At 47.9% G+C, this 22,362-nt stretch overlaps 2 protein-coding genes across 6 annotated transcripts in view; one reads left to right on the top strand and one right to left on the bottom strand.

Moving 5' to 3' along the window:
- UROS (uroporphyrinogen III synthase) overlaps nucleotides 1–22,362 on the top strand; it is a 623,177-nt gene that overhangs the window by 506,071 nt on the left and 94,744 nt on the right. The gene's annotated exons all lie outside the window — the stretch shown is intronic.
- The window catches only part of LHPP (phospholysine phosphohistidine inorganic pyrophosphate phosphatase), a 71,248-nt gene that overhangs the window by 28,849 nt on the left and 20,037 nt on the right, over nucleotides 1–22,362 (bottom strand). For 2 of the 5 annotated variants that reach the window (XM_030275546.4, XM_030275547.4), the window contains exons 6-7: nucleotides 20,898–20,989; nucleotides 3,205–4,350 (exon numbers count right to left, since the gene is read on the bottom strand). The exons of 1 other annotated variant lie outside the window; for it this stretch is intronic. In XM_030275546.4, the coding sequence (XP_030131406.4) occupies nucleotides 4,140–4,350; nucleotides 20,898–20,989 (303 nt within the window). In that variant the 3' untranslated portion in view covers nucleotides 3,205–4,139. 5 annotated transcript variants of the gene reach the window in all.

The raw sequence follows: 22,362 nt of genomic DNA, 5'->3' as shown, positions 1-22,362 counted from the left end.
TTTAAAGAAGTGCAGAAACAGGTGCTGCCAGAAGAGTGGAAGAACTTAAATGCAGTGTTTCCCTGGGAGAACACCTGTTTGCCATCCCTCCATCATCTGGCACTCAAAAGTTGGATTAAAGTAGGTCAGTTCCTCTAGAGCTGCAAAGGTGAGAGGCAGAGCTGTAGCACAGCCCAGACAAGAGCTGTGAGCCCTTCCTGACCCCCTGGATTCTGACATTTCAACTTGAGCTCTGCTTCACTCTTCTGATCACAGCTTTCCCTGGCCACTGCTGCTGCACCAACACTGAACACCTTTTCCCTGTGGCTGCTGGCAGCAAAGTGTGTTGTTTAATCTCTGTCCATCTTCTGCAAGGTAACAACAACCTCCTGGCCCTACTCTGTGCCCAAAGCAAGGCAGAAAATGGTGCCTCTTGCTCAGCAATTAGATATGCAAAAGGCTCAGAATTACAAATTCCCCCTCTCTTCCACAGGCCACAGGGTTGGAGGGGACTGAGGAAGTCAGGATTCAGAGCTGGAGGGGTAGCATGGAAGCAACAATTCAGATCTATATTCCCTCTGTTTCTGAGAGCAGAAGAAAATGGTGAATGGATGCACCCTTTGAAGTAACCTGAATTCCACTTAGATGAAGAATTTAATTAAGTGCTGCAGGCTTTAGACAACACATTAATATTTTCAACAGTTTGATCCCAAACAGCCATTAAAACTCCCTCTGATATGTGCTAATGTGTGTTACACATTTTTGTTTTAATTAGAACAAGATTGTAATCCATACTTCAGTTAAGTTCATTACACTTAGAATATTAATGCAATCAAAAGACCAATCACTCATTAGCTAAGTCCATTTTAATTAGCATTTACAGAAAACTTTTAGCTGTGTGCCTGTCCTTCACAGCAGGTGATGAGGGGGGAGATGATGAATCATCTCAAGCTCTGTATTTTGTGTCATGACCAGCTAAACTCAGTTTGTAGAGGCTGCTCAGAGGCAGCAGCTGACCCCAAAACCCCAAACCCCACCGTGCCCCCCATTCTTCCCCAAGCTGGGCTGGTCCCAGCCAGGCTGGCATGGTCAGACCTGACCATTCATGGTGCTGTTTTTGGGGAGGTGGAGCTGTAGGGTCAGTCCAGCTCCCCCACATCTGCTGCCAGGTTCTTCTGGCCCTCTCTGTGCCTGGGCTCCTGTGCCCTGTCCCCACATGTCCCTGTGCTCCCGACACCCCATCACGAACCAGCTGGCTCTGAGTCACCACCTGCCCCTCCCTGGCACAGCTACAGAGGAAACCTTCACACAGATCCCTAAAAATCTGAAATTTAAAGGAGATTGCTCAAATCAGGCTGAAAAGCAGCATCTTCTCAATGCCCAGCATTCCAGCCAGGAAACGTGCTGCCTTCACTGAAACAAGTAGAATGAATTTTCCTGACTTCCCCAAATGCAGTGGCCAAATCTGTGGAGCTCAGGATATATACATATATATATATATAAATATAAATATATTAAAAAAAATATATGGATGGATCTGGAAACAACATAGAAACTAGACAAGGATAAGTCAAATTGGAGCTGCTGTTGGACAACTTCCAACTTGTAGAGCACAGGCTGATTTTATCTTTTCTCATCAGACTTTGCCCCATGTCTGGGACGAGGCTCCCCACAACAGGGATGGAGAGGATCCCCCTCTCCCTGTCCCCAGCTCTATGAAAACCAGAATGCAGGATTTTGTTGTTATAAATGGTGAATTGCATAGGGCAGGAAGAATTAATTATTTATTCCTTCATTCCTCAGTGCAGGCAAGGCCAAACTTTCCCTGTCTCCTGGGAGTGCATGTGAGAGCCAAGGGCTGTGGACTGAACCCTGGAGTGAAGTCCTCCAGTGCTGAGTGAGGTGTTTTAGTGTGTAAACCTTCCTGAAACTACAAGTGGGAAGGAATATGTTGGGACAGAGGGCTTACCACTGCACAGCAGCATTCTGAGAGCACACCCCCCTGTCCCTTCCCAGCACAATTACTAATACTGTATTTTTTGTAGACTTCTGGTGCCTGATAAACCTCTAAGTTATAAATTGTCACCTGGAGAGGTCCCTCCTACCTCCCCTTTCACTCTTCCCAGCTTTCCAGCCCTGGTTACCAGGATAACACCTGAATGGCCCCAGGCACTGTAATCCCTTCCTGCAGAGCATCGAGCTGGTTTTCTTTCAGCTTCATTCCCTTAATCCCCCTTCTCCCTACAACACTTGTTCCTCAGGCTCTGCTCACACATTCCCAGGGCACAGGATAACCAGTGCTGGCAGCTTTCATTATTTTTCCTGGGTAGAAATCTTTTCCCTGACCCTGGGCAGCACATCCCACCTGGAAAACACAGTCCAGCTTCACCCTGTGAAGGTTTCAGCTGCTGGTATTGTAAAATTTGCCAGCATTCTGGGCTATGTTTGTGCCTTAAAAGCCACGTGCTAAATCTGCAATGATTGCCCCCCTCACCACCCTGCAGAGGGGATGTTTGAAGGGCAGCATTGATGGACTGCTCATCCTGGAGGATGCTGTTCCCAGCTGAGGTGGAGGCCAGGGCACACCTGGAGGCTCCCAGCTGGTCCTGGTGGGCATCAGCCTGGCAGCTCCTTGCAGCCCCAGGGTGCACCAAGGCACCAGCACCCACTGAAAGGTGCCACCAGTGCCAACACCACTTTCATCACTGCAACGGGACCGTGCCACAGGAGCATCCACTGGCCCAGCTGAGCCTTGTGTTTGCCACCTCAAAGCCCTCAGGAGGGCTTAATCCCATTTTCAGATCTAATCCATCAAACAAATGCATTGTGCAGATTCGCTTTTCTCCTGGAGCTCCAGCAAAGCTCTGTGTCACATCTCTCTGTCACACGAGGTTTTTGCAGTGGTCTTGCTCTGAGCACAGAACATGATCAAAAATCTGCCTGGCACAGACCAAGCAGCTGCAATTTCACAGACTTTTCCTGCAGGACCTCCAGCCATGGACACTGCTGTGTGCCTGCCACGCTCTGCCTCCCTCAAACCTCACCCAACAGCCCAAATCCTGCCTGCCCCAGCCTGAAGAAGCCAAAGTCACCTTTAGCAAATGAAGATTGAAGAGTACAGCCCAAAGGGTATGTGGTATCTATGGCCTAGTAAAGAAGGAAGGGTAATTTTTTTTTCTTTTTGAACTTACAAATAGAGCAGAAGATGAACCCAGGGGGAAGAAATCCCAGCTATTTCCTTTTAATTGAAAATAGATCCATAAAATCCTGCTAAATCTACTGGCTAATGCAAGCACTGGGAGACAGCTGGAATACACTTCCCAAGGGCAGGGTATGTCACAATCATTACATTTAAAAGTCACAGGGGTCTACGTTTAAAAGTAAAAACTACAGTGATGTTCCCTCTTCCTGCACTCACTCACTGCTCCTGACCTCCTTCTGCTAATGTAGGGAGCCTGATTTTGGAATACTCCCAAAGAGATCAGAAATAATGGTGAGTCGGTGATCAAGTTTTAAAGATGTGATGTGGCAGTGATTGGATTTTCCAGTGTGATGTGTCAGCTGAAGTCTGGCGGTGTGCTAGACCTGCTGGTTGTGGGAAATCCTACAGGCTGGACTCAAGAAGAGGGATTTCTTCATGTCTGGTAGATCAATGACCTCCAGCAACTATGAGGTCTCTTCACAGTTTATAAATAAATAAAGAAAAAGGAAGATTAAATCTCCTTACTATGCAGGGCACTGCATATGCAAATATTACACATGTGAATATAAAGTAAATTCAGACATCAAAACCTGCACCTGAAGGCCTATAATTAATTTTTCAATGCATTTCTCAGGTGAGATTGTGGCTGAATGGCCAAAGGTGAGCAAAAAACAAAAAGCACCCAGTCCCCACTGCTGGGTGAAGAACTGGGCACCATGTGTGACATGGGACATGTCACTTAACAGTGAGGCAAAAGAAAAGCAATGCACAGCTTACTTTTCACGAGGAGCTTGCTTTTCTTACAGGAATATCTGCTCCAGAGTTGTTGGGAAATGGGACTGTGGGGAGTGGGAAAATAGCCTTTGGATCCAGCAGAGGAACGAGGTGTCTTTGATGCCATCTACTGGAATGGTGGCTCCAGGACTTGGGACCTGCTGCTCTGCTGGAGACCACAAAATTAGGGTTTGTTCCCATGTGAAGCTGGATGCAGGCTTGGAAAGGCTGCCAGGCCAAAGTGATGCTCTGCAGGAGCCAGGGGTGCAGTGGGACTTGCAGCAGCAGAAGTTTTCAGAGGATTTCCACGCCAGGTGTGCTGGTCCTGTGAGCCCACAGATGTCCAGGGAAAACTGGCAGGGAGGCAGAGCCCAAGGAATGCTGTAAGGCTCGATCTGCAGGAGATAATGGCACTCTTAGGAGTGGAGAGGAGGGACACAGCAGCTCTTTAAAGGAGGAAGAGCTTCCTCCATTTCCAGCTGGAGCCCAGTGCAGGCACCAGACTGAAAGCACACAAGGCTGGGCTGCTGCCTGTAAATGACAGAAAGAGAGATTTGGATGGTGTGCCAGAAATCCCTGGGATTTTCCCATGAGGATGGGCCAATCTTCATCAAATCACTGCACAGCACCACCTAAGTCTTCCTCCTCCCCCATGTGCCTTTCACAGTTTATGACAGGAAAAGCAAGGTTCAAATCTCTGCTTATCTCACTCGTGCTGGTGCTGCTTCCCCTCTAACAGAACAAAAATCACCAGATTTTGCTTTATGCAGACACTCTGCAAGACAAAGAGACAACACTTTGGTGCTTTTTGAGTCCTAGCTATTTTAGAAAGATAATGCTGTATTTCCCTTCCTGGGGTGATTATTTACAGGAGGTTGTGCCTTTTCTTTAAGAACCACAGCAGGTAAGACCAAGACTGGCCCAGGGTTGTTTGTCTCCCTGCCCCAGTAATTATGATTTGCAGATAGGAAATTGCTGACGAGTGTCCCCTTGGATGGCAGACCCAGCAATCTCAGGATAAAGGACATTTCTCCCACACTAGCTCCCAAAACAAGCTTGACAACATAGTGACAGCCACGTGGCCTGGCTCCTCCATCAGCCTGGAGGATCAGCCCGTGCTGAGCCCTCCTGTGGCTTTACAACAGTGCTGAGCCTTTGGAAAGCTCCTCTTTCATTTTGTTGTAGAAAAGATCCAGCAAACAAAGGGAGGGGAAGAATTGGCTGCCATGGGGAAGAAGTAAATGTGGTGGCAGACAGCGTGTGGTCGGGAAATTCGGATAAACCACAAGAATAAACTTTTCTGCTGTAACTACATGAAACATCCCTGTTATTTGAAAGGACAGCTGGCCAAACCAGATAGAGGAGAAGCCTAAACAGCAGATCTTCATAATTCCGTGCTGCCAGTATCTCCAGTCCAATAAATACACAGTCCAACCAGCTGGCCCCTGCATTGCCGTGCCAATAGGTTGTTCTTTATCACTATTTGTTACTTGTGCACAGCTTGGAAAAGCAACAGAACCAAGAGTTTTCAAAGGGAATGAAGAAAAAAAGCCTGAGAAACTCACTTATCTGGAAATAAAAGCCCTTTAAAACAACACAGCTAGTTAGGATCACATTTGGAATTTGTGTGTAACTCCAAGGACAAGATTCACCTCCTCTCCATTCTGCAGCATGTCACATTCTCCTGAAGGGACATCGCAGAGCACAGCACCCCTGGGAACCCAGCAGGACCCCCAGCACTTCATCCTGTGTCCCACAGTGAGCAGGGCTGCAGAACACCACATCCAACTGCCTCTTGTGGCCTCCCAGCACAGACTGAAGCATAAGAGGGAATCAAGGCACATTTTATAAATGAAGAAACAAATAAATAAAAACAGGAGTCTGAGGCAAGGAGATGGAGAAGGGAAAAAAATGAGGGAAATGACAGGATGAGTGAAGACTGGACACACCTAAGGTGTAATAAAGGGAGAGGCTGACTGAGTCAAAAAAAGGCAAATTCAGTATATTCTGTTCACAGGGCCACACATATCCCTGTTTAACAGGTTTTGTTGCCTCCAGCATTTCCTGGGCATCTGCCACGGAGATCTGGGCTGCCTCTCCATCCAAACAAATGGGATTGATTAAATCCTATCACACTCTCAAGGATTTCTACAGGCAGGCTGTTCTGTACATTTGCAACGCAGCGATCTGACCAAATTCCCCACAGAGCAATTGCTATAGAAAACTGTTGTTTTACTGCCTTGTCAATCCTCTAGGAGGTTCCTATAAAGGCAGCAGCTCCTGGATTTACTTGGCAATCAGTCCCTTTCCCGAGGATGGCCACCTGGGACGAGGGAGTTTGTTATGCTGTCAGGACGAGATGCTCTGTGAGGGGGCTGAGGGATGGGGTTTGTCTCCAGCCACTCCTACAGGAGTGTGGAATTCTCCCTTTGGAAAACACGGCTGCACATGAGCTGGAGCAAGCAGCACAGCTTTTTCTGTCTGTTTTTCCTTGAGTGCTGCTCTCTTGGATAAAACCTACCTGGCTGTGTGTGGGGGGGATTGGCTCAGAGCAGGGCCAGCGCTCTGATCCCAGCCCCAAATTCCTCCCCACCAGCACTGGCTGGGTTTGCTCTTCCCCCAAACACCTCCCTGCACCTTTCCCATTCCCCAGGTGGCTCAGGAGGCTGAACACAGCCTGTTCCTGAGGGGTTCTGAGAAGAGCCTGGCTTTTCCTGGTCCCCACACCATCCAACAGGGACCGAGTGGGAACAGCTCAGCCATCAGCCCCTCAGCAATGCCACCCTGGGCAGGAGGTGGACTGGGAAGCAGGGCAGAAGGGCGCAATGCCAGCATCACAGAGGGCACTGAGGGAAGGTTTTGATTTTTTCCAGAGCCACACACTGATGATTTCTGCTCCCAGGAGCAGGGTATCATCCCTGGGTGTGTTTAACAAAGCCTGGATGTGGCACTGGGTGCCAGGGTTGAGGTGAGGTGTTGGGGCTGGGTTGGATTCGATGATCTTGAAGGTCTCTTCCAACCTGGTGATTCTGTGAATTGTGTGTCTAGAAGTCTAAGAGCAGGCAGGCAGTGTCAGGAGGCAGCTGGAGCTGCTGGCACTGGTGATGTGCCTCTGCAGACCCTCCCTGAAGCCAGCAGGAACAGCCCATGCTGGGGCTGGGACAGAATTCCATCAAGATCCCTCAACAACCAGGATTTGGGCTGCTCACAAAATCCCCTCCCTGAGCCACCTGCAGCCAGGCAGGGACAAAATCCCCTCCCTGAGCCACCTGCAGCCAGGCAGGGACAGTCACTGGGACAACACCAGGGACCTGACCTGCAGAAACTGGGAGCTGCAAAGCTGTTTATCCATTCCCATCAGATCCAGTGGCTCCTTCCCATCCAGGACGCATCTGTCTGTATGGAACTACACTGTGCATTATTATTCAGCCTACGTAAGGTTTAAATGTTTATATGGCAAACTCCACTATTTCCTTTTAATTGGCCTTTCCTCCTGGTGACAGGCTGTGCTTTGGCAGGGACAAAGCCCTGGGAATGGCCACACAAGAGTGTGGGAGGAGGGTGCAGCACTTTGGAGCTGAATGATGCTCACTGCAGCTGGAACAGAGGGTCCAAGGCACTGATGGAAGGTGAAGGAGTTACTCCATCCCACCTCCTCAACCACCCTATTTAACATCTCCTGTAATGCACTTCCCAAAACCTCCCAAGAGCAACTTCTAAGACACCTCACGTTTTCACGGCATGAAAATCCTCTCCCAACACACAGCATGAATATTGCCACAGCATTTTGCAGCTGAAAACAATCCCAGGTCAGGATTTCAGGAAGACCCCTGCCTCTTGTGACTGTGGGGTGTGATGCTTTAAAAGTAATAAAAAGAACAGGAAGATTTGGGAGGTGCAAGATGTTTTTGTCAGGAGTGATGGAGAGGACTGGCTCCAGGGAGGGACCAGACCTGCTCATCTCTCCAGCCTGGCAAGGCTGCCACACACAGATGGCAATACTCCCTGCTGCACAGCTGCTGCACAGCTGGCAGCACGAGCCACAGCCCTGCCACATCCCTCACTGGCACCATTTTTGCCAAGGCTGCTGCAAGAAACCCGTGAGATGAAAAGACCTCAGGAAGTCACTTTGATTTCCTAACCCTTGGAGCTGCTGTTGGCTCCCAGGACCAGCAATCTGCCAACAGGAGGGTTAAACATGGAGCAGAGCTGGCACTGAGGGGACTTGCTCTGCTCTGGACAAAGGGAGGTTCATTTCTTGCTGCTGCCCCACCGTTTTCCCAAGCACATGCAAAGATTCCTTCCTTTGCCTCGCTCAAGCCAACTGTTTTGTAACTTCCAGGTGACAAAGCACTGATGTTTCCTCATAAACCAGCAGCCCCACACCATCCAACAGCTCCCCCAAGCTTTTCAGGACTTGGATGCCTGCAGAAAGGGATGCAGGAGCTGGGAGCACAGGACTGTGAAGACACTGCTTTGGCAGCGAGGACACTGAAGCCTCCTGGTACCCCCCCAGACACATCCCAACCCTTCCTGTGTCCCTATCCCATCTGAACTGGTGGCCTTCCCAGTGACAACACAGCAATCCCTCTGTGTGCTCCCATGGAAGGTGCAGCAGGAAAAAGCCTCCAGGCCAGCTCAGACAGGCAGCCCGAGCTAACTGTGCACTCCACCTTCAACAGTGGCCAGTTTCTGACAGGGGTTCAGGAAAAAGTGAGAGATTTTACATTAGAATTTGTGCCCTGAAAGAAAAAGGCATTTTGAATGTTATTAGGGAGAATTTGGCTTGTGTCTGGAAGCATGAAGGCCTTAAGTGCTACCAAACCCCTTAAAGTGGACTAAACCCCCTGACTCAGAAGGAGGGAAAGTAAATTTTCCTTCTGTCTTTTGGACAATTATTTTAATCTTTCAGGGTTTGTTGTTTGGGGTTTTGTGAGTGCTTGCAAGAACTCTAAAATCCTAAATGCTTTAGATCTGAATAGGAAATCAAGACTCTGTGTTTCAGCTCCTGCTGCACTGGAAAGACATTGACTTTCATGGTATGAAAAGAGTAAATATTCAGCCAAAAGGCAGCACAGCTCATAAAGCCACAAATGCAGATAGGCCTAAAAGTGATGAACTTACTACAAAAAAGACCAGAAACAAGTATTAAAACCCAGCCCAGGCATTTTCCTCTCTTATTAAATGATGGCACCAAATGAAGCTTCCAGGTCCAGAGCTCTGCTCCTTTACCTACCTTTTCACAGATTCTGGATGACCTCTGTTCTTAAAAAAGCCTCTTTTATCCCAAAGGGATTTTCCTTCTTGTGCTTGGCTTGGCACAGAGTAACTGCAGTCAGCTCTCCAAATATTGGATACTCTGACCTTCCCTGCATGGGGAATTTCTGAATACATCTTGCCTCTCCCAACAGAGAATCATGGAATGGTTTGGACTGGAAAGGACCTTAAAAACCATCCAGTTCCAATCCCAGACACCAGCAGGGACATCTTCCACTAGACCAGCTTGCTCCAAACCTCATTCAGCCTGGCCTTTCCAGGGATGGGGGAAACATGCAGGAAAAAAAAAACCAAACAAATATTCAGGAAAGAAAAATGGGCAGGTCCTGAAGGGAGGAAGGAAGGAGCTTTGTTCCCTTCCTAACATGGAACCTCCCTTCCCACCCACAGCTGAAGCTGGCCAGGTCCTCCTCACCTGCAGAGCCCAGTGCAAGGAGAATGTTTGCAGTGGCTCCAGCTGATGTTTGGCCTGTGCCTCCCCTGTGCTCCCATCTGCATCCCCAATTCCCACGGCCTCCAAGTGGTGGCAGTGAAAATAACCAGAGGAGCCCACGCAGATGAACTCCCCAGTATTCAGATTACCAAACTGCACCTCCATAAATCTACTGGGTCCCCTGCTGTAGGAAGGAGTCTGGGGTGTTAAACAAATAGGCAATTAATTTCAGAGGATTTGGTAAAATTAGGATTGTCGTTACTTTTCCATTCCAAGAAGACTAATCTGGGTTATAATTATCCCAGCTACATCCAGGCTTTTCAATAGCTCATACACTGATAAATGAAGCGTTCACTCTCACAAATGCCTCTCCTTCCCCTGATGGATGCAATTTGTTCCAGATGGATGGAGAAACCTCTTTTTTTTCCCCCCTTTTACACTTGCTAAGCTATTTCCAGGCATCCAGAGCAGCACAGGTGTCAATCAGCAGAGCTCTCACTGTTTACTCCACTCCTTGGAGCAGCTAAGGATCCAGCCCCTTATTTCTAACCTTAAAACCACAGATCACACATAGTGATGGTCCCATAAATGAGTGAGGTAAGAAAAAACCCCACCAGACAAACACAAAAGGCATTAATTGCACAAATCACTTTGGGCCTGCCAGCCCTTGCAATAAGCCACTTTAATTAGGCTGATTGAAATGCAGACAGGGTTTTTTGGGTTTTTTTCCCCTTTCCACTGAGGTCTTTGTAGTCACTTTGTATGAACAGGAGCCGGCCTCCACATCCTCAGCCAAAACCTGTCCTCTCACTCCTCTCCCAGGAGCCAGGACATGGGGAAGAGCCACCTCAGCAGAGCCTCTGGGAGCCCCCAGATGATTCCAGCACCTCTGCCTGAAGCTCTGCTGCCTGATGGAGGGAGACAGAGATGCTTTTGTGATGACAAAGGTCAGTGCTGCCCCGCAGAGGAGCGGATTCTCCCTCTGCGCTGCCACACTGCTCCTCTGTGATTCCCAGGCTTTCCTCAGGGCACTGGGATTTTCTGAGTGCCTGCCCAGGGCCAGCTGGGAGTCCATCTGCAGCAGGGCTGAGCCCCTGAGGCGGTCACGAGTGGCATTTCCAACATATGTTTGCACAAAATGCTCGAGTCCTTTCAAACCCAGCACGTGAGCACCCAGCCCTGCAGCCAGTGCCAGCTTTAAGCTGTGCCTCTCTGTGTGCACAGGGAAGGATTGCAAAGCTCTGCTCCAGGAATAAATGCATGAATGCTTGTATTTAACGACCAGAAAGGCATGGCAGAAAAACAGAGCCAACTGCAGAGGGGAAGGTGTTGCTCTGTGAGTCCCCCCACAAGTGTGCAATGGGGAAATGAGGATTCAGCACAGGGAAGGGGATGTGTTTCATCAAGCACTGCTCCTCAGAGTAAATGCACAATATGGCTCAATTCACCCTGTAATGGTCTTTGAATATGCAGTATTTTTATCTGAATGTGATTTGACAACTTGTGCTACGTGCAGCAGCGCTGGCCAGTGCTGTGCATCTGCCAGCACCTCTGGCCACTGTCTCACAATCCCAGAACCCACTCCCTCCTCCCAGGCAAGGCCCATCTCCAACTCTCCCTTAAAACCACAGGACAGACATCTAGGGATTTGTTTTCAAAGAACTCTAAAAGCTTAGGCACACAAAAATACAGCTTTGTACAAAACTACTGTATCACAAAGCTCAGGGGCTGTTGAGAGCAGAGTGATCAGTCATGCCAAAAACTGCAGGAAGGGACTTTTCAAAGCAGAAGTCCATTTGCTTGGGTAAAAGGCAACTCCCCACCTCTCCACATAGTTTAAGGATGACAAGGAAGTCGAGTGTTTGCTAGAACATCTCAAGCAGCAAGGAAAAATAAAAGTGCTCCGTCTGCAAGAACGAGAGCTGGCTCGTCCAGTGTGTGCTCACTCTCACGTCTGTCAGCTCCACTAATGCTCAGTGGAATGAAGGGTCTGTGCTGGAGCTGCCATTCACTCCTGGAGTGCCAGATTTATCCCAGCTGCTCAGGTTTAGGCCCCTGCCACTCACCCAGCCGCTCCAGTTGGGCTGTACCTCATAAAGAGTGCCAGGGATCAAAAGCTAAGAGGTTTCAGAGTCTGGCTGCAAGCAGAGGTTCGTCCCTGGGTCAGGCAGGCTTCAGGCTTTCATGCAGAAAAAGGGTAAACTGAGGAAAAACTGGCCATGCATTTGATGCTGGCATGGAAGTAAAGTCCTGACCCTGCCTGGGCTCTCATCTGCCTGCCCCAGGCTCAGCCAACGAAGCACCTCTGCACCCACAGCCACGTCATCTCCCAGCACACAACCAGTTTCACTGCTGCGATGATCTAAACGTGCCAAAACCCCAAGAAGGAAGGGCTGGTGTGCTGAACCCTATTCTCAGTATCTAAACAATAAATTGGTTTCCTCTCAGATGTCTACACTGACATGGTAAAACTCCTTTCCTCTTTTCATTATCAGAGTTGGGTGAAAATGCCCAGCAGCACACATGAAATCAGCTCTTGACACAGTGTTTACACAACAACAGCAGCTTTTTCACTTCACTGGGGACCCAGAGACCAAACAGTGCCCATAGTTGTGCTCCAGGCATCCTTGCTGTAACAGCATTATAAATACATAATGAGAATTTAAAAGGCAGAAGGAAGACAGAGGAGACTCCCTGTATCACACTCGGCTTTCATCATCTGAAAAGAGCTACAAATTTCAGCATGTGCTCGTCAGCACTGAGGGAAAGGTGTCCTGGTTAGAGGATGAGCACAGGAGTTGCTTGGCAGCATCCAGAGGGAAAAGACATCAAGTTTCAGAGGAAAGCCGCCACCACGTTTTATACACACTGTCACTTCTAAAGAAAAAGCAACTTAGCACAGAAACATGAGGAACTGTGTTCAAGCACAGAACAACACCAGCAAGGTCACCCATGCCATGTGAGCACAGATTTGGATCAAATCCCTGAAGGTTAGCCTGGGAAAAGCTGCTTCAAATATCAGAGAGCAGAAACCAAGGGAGTCAGTCAGTACCTGGCCATCTCAGATGCTTCCATGGCTACCTCTAGCACTATCCATGCACCTGCAAATCCAAATCATGCTCAGCTGTGGCCAATATCACCAGATAACACTGGGTGGTTTCACAGCCAGAACCTTGAGAGCAACACAGTAACTTTTAGCACACTTCAAAGGAAAGAAAAATGTCATCTTCACAGGACAGACTCAGCCTGAATGGGACTTTATCATCTATCCTTGAGTTATACAGACAACTCTCAAAACTCCTTTCCAATGTGCAGCTCCAATCCTTCAGGTCCTTCCTTCCCCCTTCCCTCTCTCCCCTGATTCATGGCCACAGCGAATGTGCTGCTTGATTATCTGCTGACACATGCATTTAGCACTTCTCCATGGAAAGCAACAAGTTTGGAAGCTATTCCAACTTCCCCTCTGGATGATGTCACCCTGGGCGGGCGCCAGGCTGGGTTTCAAGTGAAAATCCTTCACTTTGGGGTCAGACATCCTCCTATTTTTAGCCCTGGACTGTGTTGTGCAGCCAACAGCTGAGCTGGACAGTTCTTGTTATTCCACGAGTCTGCTGGCTGTGTCCTGCCCTCTGGAAATTCCCAGTGAGAAATGTGCCCCCCCCAGTCTGCACTGGGAATGGAGATGGAGAAGGGCCCTGTGGCTGCAGCCTGTGAGCTCACACCAACCCTCCTGGCCCTGACAGCTCCATCACCCCACCCTGCCTCCCCAAATTCTTGTTAGTGCCACATCCACATGGCTTTTAAACCCCTCCAGGGTCAGGACTCCACCACTGCCCTGGGCAGCTGTGCCAGGGCTGGACAAACCTTTGGGTGAAGAAATTTTTCCCAATATCCAATCTAAACCCCCCATGGCACAGCTTGAGGTCATTTCCTCTTGTCACCTGAGAGAAGAGACTGAACTCACCTGGCTGCACCCTCCTTCCAAGGAGTTATAGAGTAAGAAGGGCCCTCCTGAGTTTCCTTTCCTCCAGGCTGAGCCCCCCATCTGCTCCTCAGCAGAGTCATTGCACTAATTCCCCTAATTGCAACACCTGACCAGCCAGTGCCTGTGCTGTGCTTTGGCCACTTAAGCAAGTGATGTGTTGCTGTGCACACAAAGCAGTCAAGTAAGGAAAAGCTTTTGAGATGAGCAGATCCACCCAGAGCAGCCAGGCTCTTCTCTGCTCCTCACAGACACACACCCCTGCTTTGCAGGGAGGCTTTTGGGTGGAGTTCAGAGGCCCAACAGGATGCAGACCCCAAGCAAGAGCACCAGCCCCGTGTGCTGAATGAGCTCATCTCAGCAGGGTCAGGTGGAACCCGCTGCTGACAGCCACAGAAAACACAGACAAGTGAGAATTAGGATGGTTTTGGGGCAAAGTGTGAATGTGAGTCACTGTCTGCACCCAGGCAGGAGCAGGGGCAGTGCTGGCAGCCTGGGGAGCTGCCCTGCACCCCAAGCCCTTCTCTCACACTGCCCTGCTGCAGCACAGAGCACTCACTCACACACACACACACACATCCCAGAGCTAGAGCTGGCACTGCTGGGTGCTTTGTTTTTAACTCTGTGAGTCCCACCACGCCTCCCAAAGGGGGTGGAAGGCAGCAGGTCCTGTGTCTTGGGCTGCTCCCTTGTCCTGAGCACCCTGTCCCCTGCACCCAACAAAACCTGTCTGCAGCCCCTCTGCAGCTGCTGGAATCACAGAATGGTTTGGGTTGGAAGGGACCTTAAAGCCCATCCAGTTCCACCTTCTGGGACACCTTCCACTATCCCAGGTTGCTCCAAGCCCTGTCTAACCTGGCCCTGGGCACTTCCAGGGGTGGAAGGCAGCCAACTCTGGCTTTGGTGGCTGAACCAAGTCCTAGAGAAAAAGAAAATAAATGTCAGTGGCTAAGCCTGCAGGGACCATCCACGGGCACACGGAACAGCATTAGAACAGGAATGCTCAGGTGTTCTGTGCTTGCAGGGTGCCAGCACAAGGCACTGTTCTGGCACTTCTGCTCCTGAGCATGTTTACAGCATGAGCAAGGGCCCAAGCCAGATTAAATTTCAGATATTGAACCCTTTGCTTCAAGGGAGTTACATCAGCAGCTGACTTGGCCTGCCTCTCTCTTATTTGCTTCTCTCTGCCTTGGTTTTATCAGAGCAGTCTGAGAGGACTCCATGCAGCACCAGAGAGCCTGGAGGAAAAGACAAGCAGAGAGCAGGAACCTGTGCTTTAAAAAAAGGGAAATCTCCAGTGAAACCCAAATTGTGCAGCTGTCCCAGCTGTGCCCTTTCTACAGCACATTCCTCACCTGCACTTTCACAGAAATAAAGTGGTTTTCCATTGGTATGGAATTCATCCATGCTGTCAAAGGCTGGACAAGCCAACAGAGCTCAGTGTCCTGCAAGGGACAAGTGTTGAGAAAGGCTCCTTCACTGGGGAATGTTTCACTGCAGCCTTGTGCAGGTGCTGAGAAAAGGGATAAAAAGAGGAATAAAAAGAAATGAGTACCATACCCTGGGCTGTGCTGCTTGGGTCACGGGTGCTGGGGCTGTGCAGATGGACACAGCCTGTGAAAGGCCTGCACAAGCCCTGAACTGCCACCAGCACCAGCTCAGCTCAGGAACTGTGTATCTGCAGGGAGGAGGGAAAGGAAAACACTTTGGACAAGCAGCTGCCAAGGGCTCTGGTGTAGCTCAGGCAGGGCAGGAGCTGTGGAGGGAGGGTGGCTGCCAGCCCAGGCTGGAAGAACACGTCCTGCCAAGACATCCAGGCACCAGAGCAAAAGGGAATGAAAGGAGAAAGGCCATTAGCTTTGGATGCTGTCAGAGAGGGCCTGGAAGTGCTTTAATCCCATACATCAAGACCAGCTGAGCCACGTGTCTCCCCAGGTCCTGCTGCCTCTGGCTTCAGGTAGCAGAAACTGGCACCAGCTCCTCCTCTTCCAGCCCTTTATCAGCTTCAGAAGAGGAGAAATAGAAACCTGAGCTGTCTCTGCTGCTGCATGAGCTGGGAGGATGTGAGGCAAGAGGGGAAGCAAAATTGCAGCTGATGTGGTCACTGCCAGCCTGCTCTGCAGAGTGCACACTGCCTCCCCTCCCAAGTGCTGCAGATGAGAGAGGTGATTGCAGTGGGGCTGCTGAGGAAAAGTCAGTCATGGGACAAGCAGAGAGCAGAACTGTCAGGCTCCTGAGTAATGCTGCTGTTCCTCACTCACCTGATCCATTCCTCCTTTATTTATCCTACTCTCATTGCAGATTGATCTCTTTTCTGATATTCAGGCTAATTTTTTTCAGAGCAGCACATGAGCACACACTGCCCCCTCAAGGTTTACTATGCTACCAGTAAATAAATAACTTGCTAATAAACCCCCCTCAGACTCACACTTCTCTTTTAGACTGAAGAGAATTAAATTAATGCATGAGTTAGCAATTTCTGTGACTGGACACTGGAATGTACTGGGAAGGTGGAAGGCTGTGATCAGATGTGCAAGCTAAGGCACTGCAGGATTTACTCTGAGCTTCCTCTGCAAAGCTGATTCAAATATTATGGCAACCAAATTGTGGTCAAGAAATTAATAAAAACATGTGAAGATCCTCTCATGGACAGAGCAAACCATAATTTGAATATGCAATAAGGGTGATAAGGCTATGCCTTGGGCCTGCCTGCAATCAGCTATCACAACCAACTCACTGACACCAGCTTTAATAAACATTGCTTAAGACATTAACCAACATGAATTAAAATACAACTTTTCACAGTGCAAATATGGGTTGGAACTCTTTCCATTTAATACTTGAAACAGGCTTAATTATCAGGATGTGAGGCCCTCAAAATGCCTCTGGTTGTGTTTCTGCACAAAGGGAGTGCCTCTGCCTGCTTGCTCTCATTACCACTGGTACCCAGGAGATGGGGAAAAAACTCATAAAATTGTTCATCTTGGCAGGGATGGTAACACAGGGAGCAGGAAAGGGAGGGTGGAGGGATGCTCCTTCCCTGCAGAGCAGCAAGAGCTGACTATTTCTTCACAGAAGTTGTCATGAGTTTCACTGAATTACACAGCGACAGCACTGAATTTATCCACGTGTGGAATGTTTTTTTAAGAATACTTTCACAACTTCATTTAATGACACAATCTGTTTTTCCCAATCCTTAGTCAGCCTAAAAGACTTCTCTGTCCCAACTTTTGTACTGGTCACATTTTGATTTCTCTCCTGGAAAGCCAATTTACTACAAATTCTGTGTGTTTTTCTTTAATCAGACTAGAGGAACAGATCACAAGCCACTTTTTAAGGAAGTCAGGGTAATTATTCTTAGAGGATAATTAAAAAGTAGGGACATATGAAGTAACTTGACCCAGTTCTGGAGAAGAGTGGCAGAGCTGGCAGCTCTCAGGGCCTCCATCCCTGGGGAATCCTTGATGTCTGTAATGAGGCAGCTCAGGGATGTTGACTCTGCTGTCAGTATCAGCCATGGCCATCAGATAAATCCCAAATCAAAGCAAGGAAACCCCAGGTGGGCACTGAGAGGGGATGAATCCACACTGCCACATTCCAAAGCCAGCCCAGAGCTCACAGGTGAGCAGGGGCAGTGCTGCCATGAATATTCCTGGCTGCTGCCACACACCAGCAATGGAAAGTTCATTATTTACAAATCAAGACCTGTAAATAACAACAAGGAGAAAGGGGGAAGCAATTCTCGCCCCCTGCCAAGATCCAGCTGCAATCTGATGCACCTGGAAGCTGTTTCCAGAGGTACAGGGAGACACTTGGAAAAGCCTCAAAGTCATTTTTCTCTGCTCTAACTTGCAGGCTACAAAAAGGAATGAGGATATTACACAGCATTGCAGAATCAATAGTTATTGTGGGAATCATTGGTTTGATGTCAAGGCCAATTAGCTGCACGTGGAATTAGCACATACCCTGAGCTGGAAGACAAGAACACGTTCTTCCCTAGATGGGAAAGATGTTGGCCAGGTGTGCACAGAAATTCTGGAACTGGCATCACATTTTCCAATGCTGATAAATCTCACAGCCCTCAGGAGCCTGCAGCAATGGCCTGATCTGTCCTGGACATGGGACAAACAGAAAGGAGAAACCTGCAGCCCAGACTGACCCTTTGCATCTGGAATTTGCACCTAGGCAAGGCTAGACTTGGCCAGAGCTCTTCACCCTGTGTCAGGTCACCCCAACACACCAATCTTATCCCCTCACCTTCCCAACTCTGGCCCTGATCTGTGCCCACAGAAGTTTTAGCTGCAAACAGGATTTATGGCTTTTCTTGGACTGATCTATGCCATACCTGCTTTGGCTACTGAGGAAGAGTTCAACACTTGAGATGGAGGGGGAAGAGGCAAAGTGTGTCATTCTGAAGGAAACAGGCTGCACAGATTTTAATTGATTTTAAAGATCCAAGAGAAGGAAGACAAAGGAGCCAACTTGCAGGATTCCATGCAAGGTGGTGCAAAACTGAAAGTTTAATCCATATTTTGAACCTCACACTGGGAGCAGCCAACAGTGGGGAGACTTTGCAGGAGGGTGAGAGCCTGGGGAGGTGGCAACCCCAGGGCACATCCCTGCATAACCTGGGAGGGCACTGGGTGGGCAGCAGACCTTAAAAACCACAGAACTGTAGAATCAGAGTATTCTGAGCTGGAAGATCCCACAGGGATCATCAGTGCAGCTCCTGGCCCTGCACAGACACCCCAACAATCCCACCTTGTCCCTGAGAGCATTGTCCAAAGCCTCCTGGAGCTCTGCCAGCCTCAGGGCTGTGCCCATGACCTGAGGGGCCTGAGCAGTGCCCCAGCACCCTCTGGGGGAAGAACCTTTCCCTAAAATGTTCGTGCAAACTGCATTGAGCCCTGGAAGCAGGAGACCTGCCCGAGCACCTTTGTGCACTGGAGGTGACAATGCCAGCTGGGGACATCCTCTGGGTGAGGAAGGAGGGGGACAACCCCAACCCAAACCATTCAGTGGTGCTGTTATTGAAACCTGGGGCAATCCCACCACACCCAAAGCAAAACCCTGAGAGCTTTGTGCTTTGCAAGACTTTTGGACAAACAGCCCAGGATGGTGGGGAAGCCCCAGGCTGTGGCTGACAGTGACACACGAGCCAATGATGCCATCCACAGGTTCCCGGGTGCAGCACAGAACTCTGTCATCAAAGGCTAAAGGCAAAAACAGCACCTTTGTGTATCTTATCTATCAGATTTTAAACTAACCTCACCATCAAATAATTACATTTTGTTTATTTTCAATTTATCCTGCCCATTGCTTGTTTATTTTCTGTCTCTCCTCACCGTGGGCCTTGATTTTCTAAGTATACTAAATAAGTCATTCTTTAAAATAGAGATACACCTCTGACCTCTCCTGGCAAAGAGGAGTTACTTCATTTTACTCCCAGCTGCTGACGGAAGGCCTGATGGGGAATTGAGAGAGACACTAATCTCTATTTCACTGCTCTGCAATAGTGCCTGAGTTGAGAAAGCCCCAGCCACACACTGAAACAGGAAACACAATCCTTGTTCCCCATCTAGGACAGCTGGCTACTCCCTTTCAGCTGTGAATTCATGACTCAAACTTGACACAAGAAAATGCCTTTTGAGCATGTGATTATACATATTTATGTGTGTTTGTGTACACAGAATTTGTGCCAGCTGCCTGAACAGTGTGGATGCAACATCACCTGGGGAATATTTTATGGTGGGTAAAGCATGGAACAGGAGAGTTCTGGTCAGCAGCAAAAACCTAATTCACCTTTGTGTGCAAAGATACATTCTTCACTGGCACCTGTATCTGTGTAGCAACAAAATGTGGATTTGCAAATTATTCTCATTAATATGAGAATAAAATCAACAACTGAATCCTTATTTTCTCCATTATGAACCTAATGGGATTAGAGTCACAAAAGTCCTGAGTTGGAAGGGACCTGCATGGATCATCAAGTCCAGCTCCTGGGACTACAAAGATTACAGACAAATAATCCCAAAAGCACAGACAACATAATTGCTTTTTTAATCTTTGGGATTTCCCAAGCTTTAATCAGATGCATATTTAATTTTTAGATGTACTATCTTAAAGTTATAGAAAACACAATACACTTGTATCTTTTTTTCCTCAGAAACCATCACCTACTGGTCCATTAGAATTAAGGCACAGGGTATTATTTTATCACCTTACACAAACTAGAAAGGAAAATTTAGGAACAGATTGACTTGAAAACAAGCAAAATAACTTTTCAGATAGTTTATGGCAAGCATAATTTTTATGTGCTGTATCCCTCCCCAAAGGGGCATCCTTCTTTTACAATCTCAGGATTTGAAATTGAAGAAAAACTGTGAGAATACAAATGACATCAGATGACAAAGGGTGTGGCTGAACCATACTACAAGGAGGCATGGTTCTGGGTAAGGGGAGAGGGTTAAAATGAGATTTTGGGTGTTGGGATCAGAATGTCAAATGGAGGGACAGATCTCTGCACTGCATTTGAAGTCACCTTGAGCTGGCCTCAAACCCAACCTGCTCAGCACTGGGTCATGTCCTGTTTTGAGGTGCACTCTGTGTCCCCCTCAGCAGCTGGCCCTGTGACAGCCCTGAGAGCACAGGGTCCTGGGGACAGCTGCACAAGGACGGGTTTGCGTTTGGAGCCACGAGTGACCCTACAGGACCCTGCACGCTGGGAAGTGCTGGGGAAGCAGCTCTTGTGCTTCAGACACCTCAGGGCTGAATATGTGTCTGGAGGGAAGGGCAGACATATGGAGCCCTTCCTAAAGCTGTGAGAGATGACCCACAGGGATGACTGAGTCAACAGTCTAATTTTATAATCCCAGCCCTGCCAAAGGTTTCAGACACGTTCTTGTATCACATGTACAACGCTTCCATGCAGCAGCAGGAAAAAAATAAGCAAACCCCAGGAAATACACCAGTTCTATGAGGTGTGATGAAAAAAAACACAGCAAGAATTTAGCAGAAAGTATTTCTTCAAAGATCAAAGATACTCTGTCCTCCCCTTCCCGCTATTTTCACACAGTGTTTTCCTAAAAGAAAATATCACCATCCACTGGAGTCTGTGCTGCACAAGGAGGTGCTTGGGCAGACAACAAATGCAAACCTGCACTGACAGCAAGGGGAAAGGGCGGGAAAAAGGCATGGAAAAGCCTGGCCTGGTGGCTGTGACCTGGTGGATGTGCAGGGTGAGCACTGACCTGTACTTGCCCGTCCGCACCTGCAGCGCTCTCATCCCGCACTGCTGCGCTCCCCCGACATCATTCACAATGTCATCCCCGATCATGATGGCCTGTCAGGGCAGTGAAATACAGCAAAAGTTCATTTCTGCCATTTCTCACCCTCCCCTGACATAACAAACAGCTTGATTTGAGGTCTAATGCTGCCACTGGACAAATTAAACACGATAATATTGTCATCGTATTGATTAAAAGTCATCCTACGCTGAGGGTAATTCATGCCAGAGCTCCTCCAGCACTGCACTGTCACAGCACACACCTGTACAATTTGTAATCAATCACCGAAATCAAAGGGATTTGGGGCACAGCTGAAAGAAAATTGTGAGTTTTATGAAGTTAGGCCTCTTCTCTTCTTAACAATCCATTCCTGCTACGCTCCAAGCAGCTTAAATTAAGCTTAACTTCTTAAATCTGGTGTTCTACAGGCTGGTCAAAAGCTTAAGCTTGTAATCACTGAGAGCTTGATCCCCAACATGTTCCCAGGTTGATAAAGAAATTTAGGAAGTCACTGTAAAATGAAATTTATTAATTTTTGCACAGTATGACACAATGTGTACAGGCCTAGCACCGTTTGTGTTATCATTAGTTTAAGTATATGCCAATATTATTAAACAAAAGTGAGTAGATGAGCAAAAAAGTAACTGGTTGTGCTAAAATTTGTCTGGTGCTTGATAAAAAGAGTGCACAGAACACCTTTCTGCCTCTGTTAAAGATATTTATTAGATCAGAGTGCATCAACCAAGGGGTCCTTTCTGTCGACAATCCCATCACCAAAATTTCAAGTGCTTATTATCCTGCATTAAAAATTACTGTATTTATTCTATTCTTCAAATTTAAAATTATTGGGGGAATGGCATTTTATAGTTTCAACAAAACCCAGTATATACATAAAACAGCAGTTTTTCATTAATGATCCAAAAAATCAGCTTTACACCTCCCAAAGGTGTTCTGGACTATTCTGCAGAGAGCAGAGGCAGCACCTAAAACTGGGTGAGCACAGATTTGAAAGTCTGTAATGTGCTTTATCAATCAGATATTTTTACCTTTTGCATTAAAGTTGAATTTTGTCTAATACAGCGTTAGCTGCATCTTTAACTATTTTATTTTCATCTTTTAAATCAACTTCATAAATTTAACTGCCTGGCTTTCACAACCATGGTACCTTCCAGCTCCAGACATTACTGCCTGAATTTCCATCCCTTCCCCAGCTCTGTTTTGCTTGAGGAAGAATAAAAATACTAAACCTCCAGAGCTATTTTTATGAATTATCTAATTGCAACAGGATCTTCTCCCACATACTATATTGCATGTAAAAGAAATCTCAGGATAAACCTAAATTTTCTGAGAGGTTTCATAAACCAAAGTGAACTACAAACATGTAAATCTGGGACAGCTTCTCCTGTAGATAGTTCACCTTTCCTTAGTG

This window comes from Taeniopygia guttata, chromosome 6 (genome assembly GCF_048771995.1).
Source record: "Taeniopygia guttata chromosome 6, bTaeGut7.mat, whole genome shotgun sequence".
NCBI classification, from domain to species: Eukaryota; Metazoa; Chordata; class Aves; order Passeriformes; family Estrildidae; genus Taeniopygia; species Taeniopygia guttata.
The sequence above is the reverse complement of the archived record's forward strand: the minus strand, read 5'-3'. Positions and strand labels throughout refer to the sequence as shown.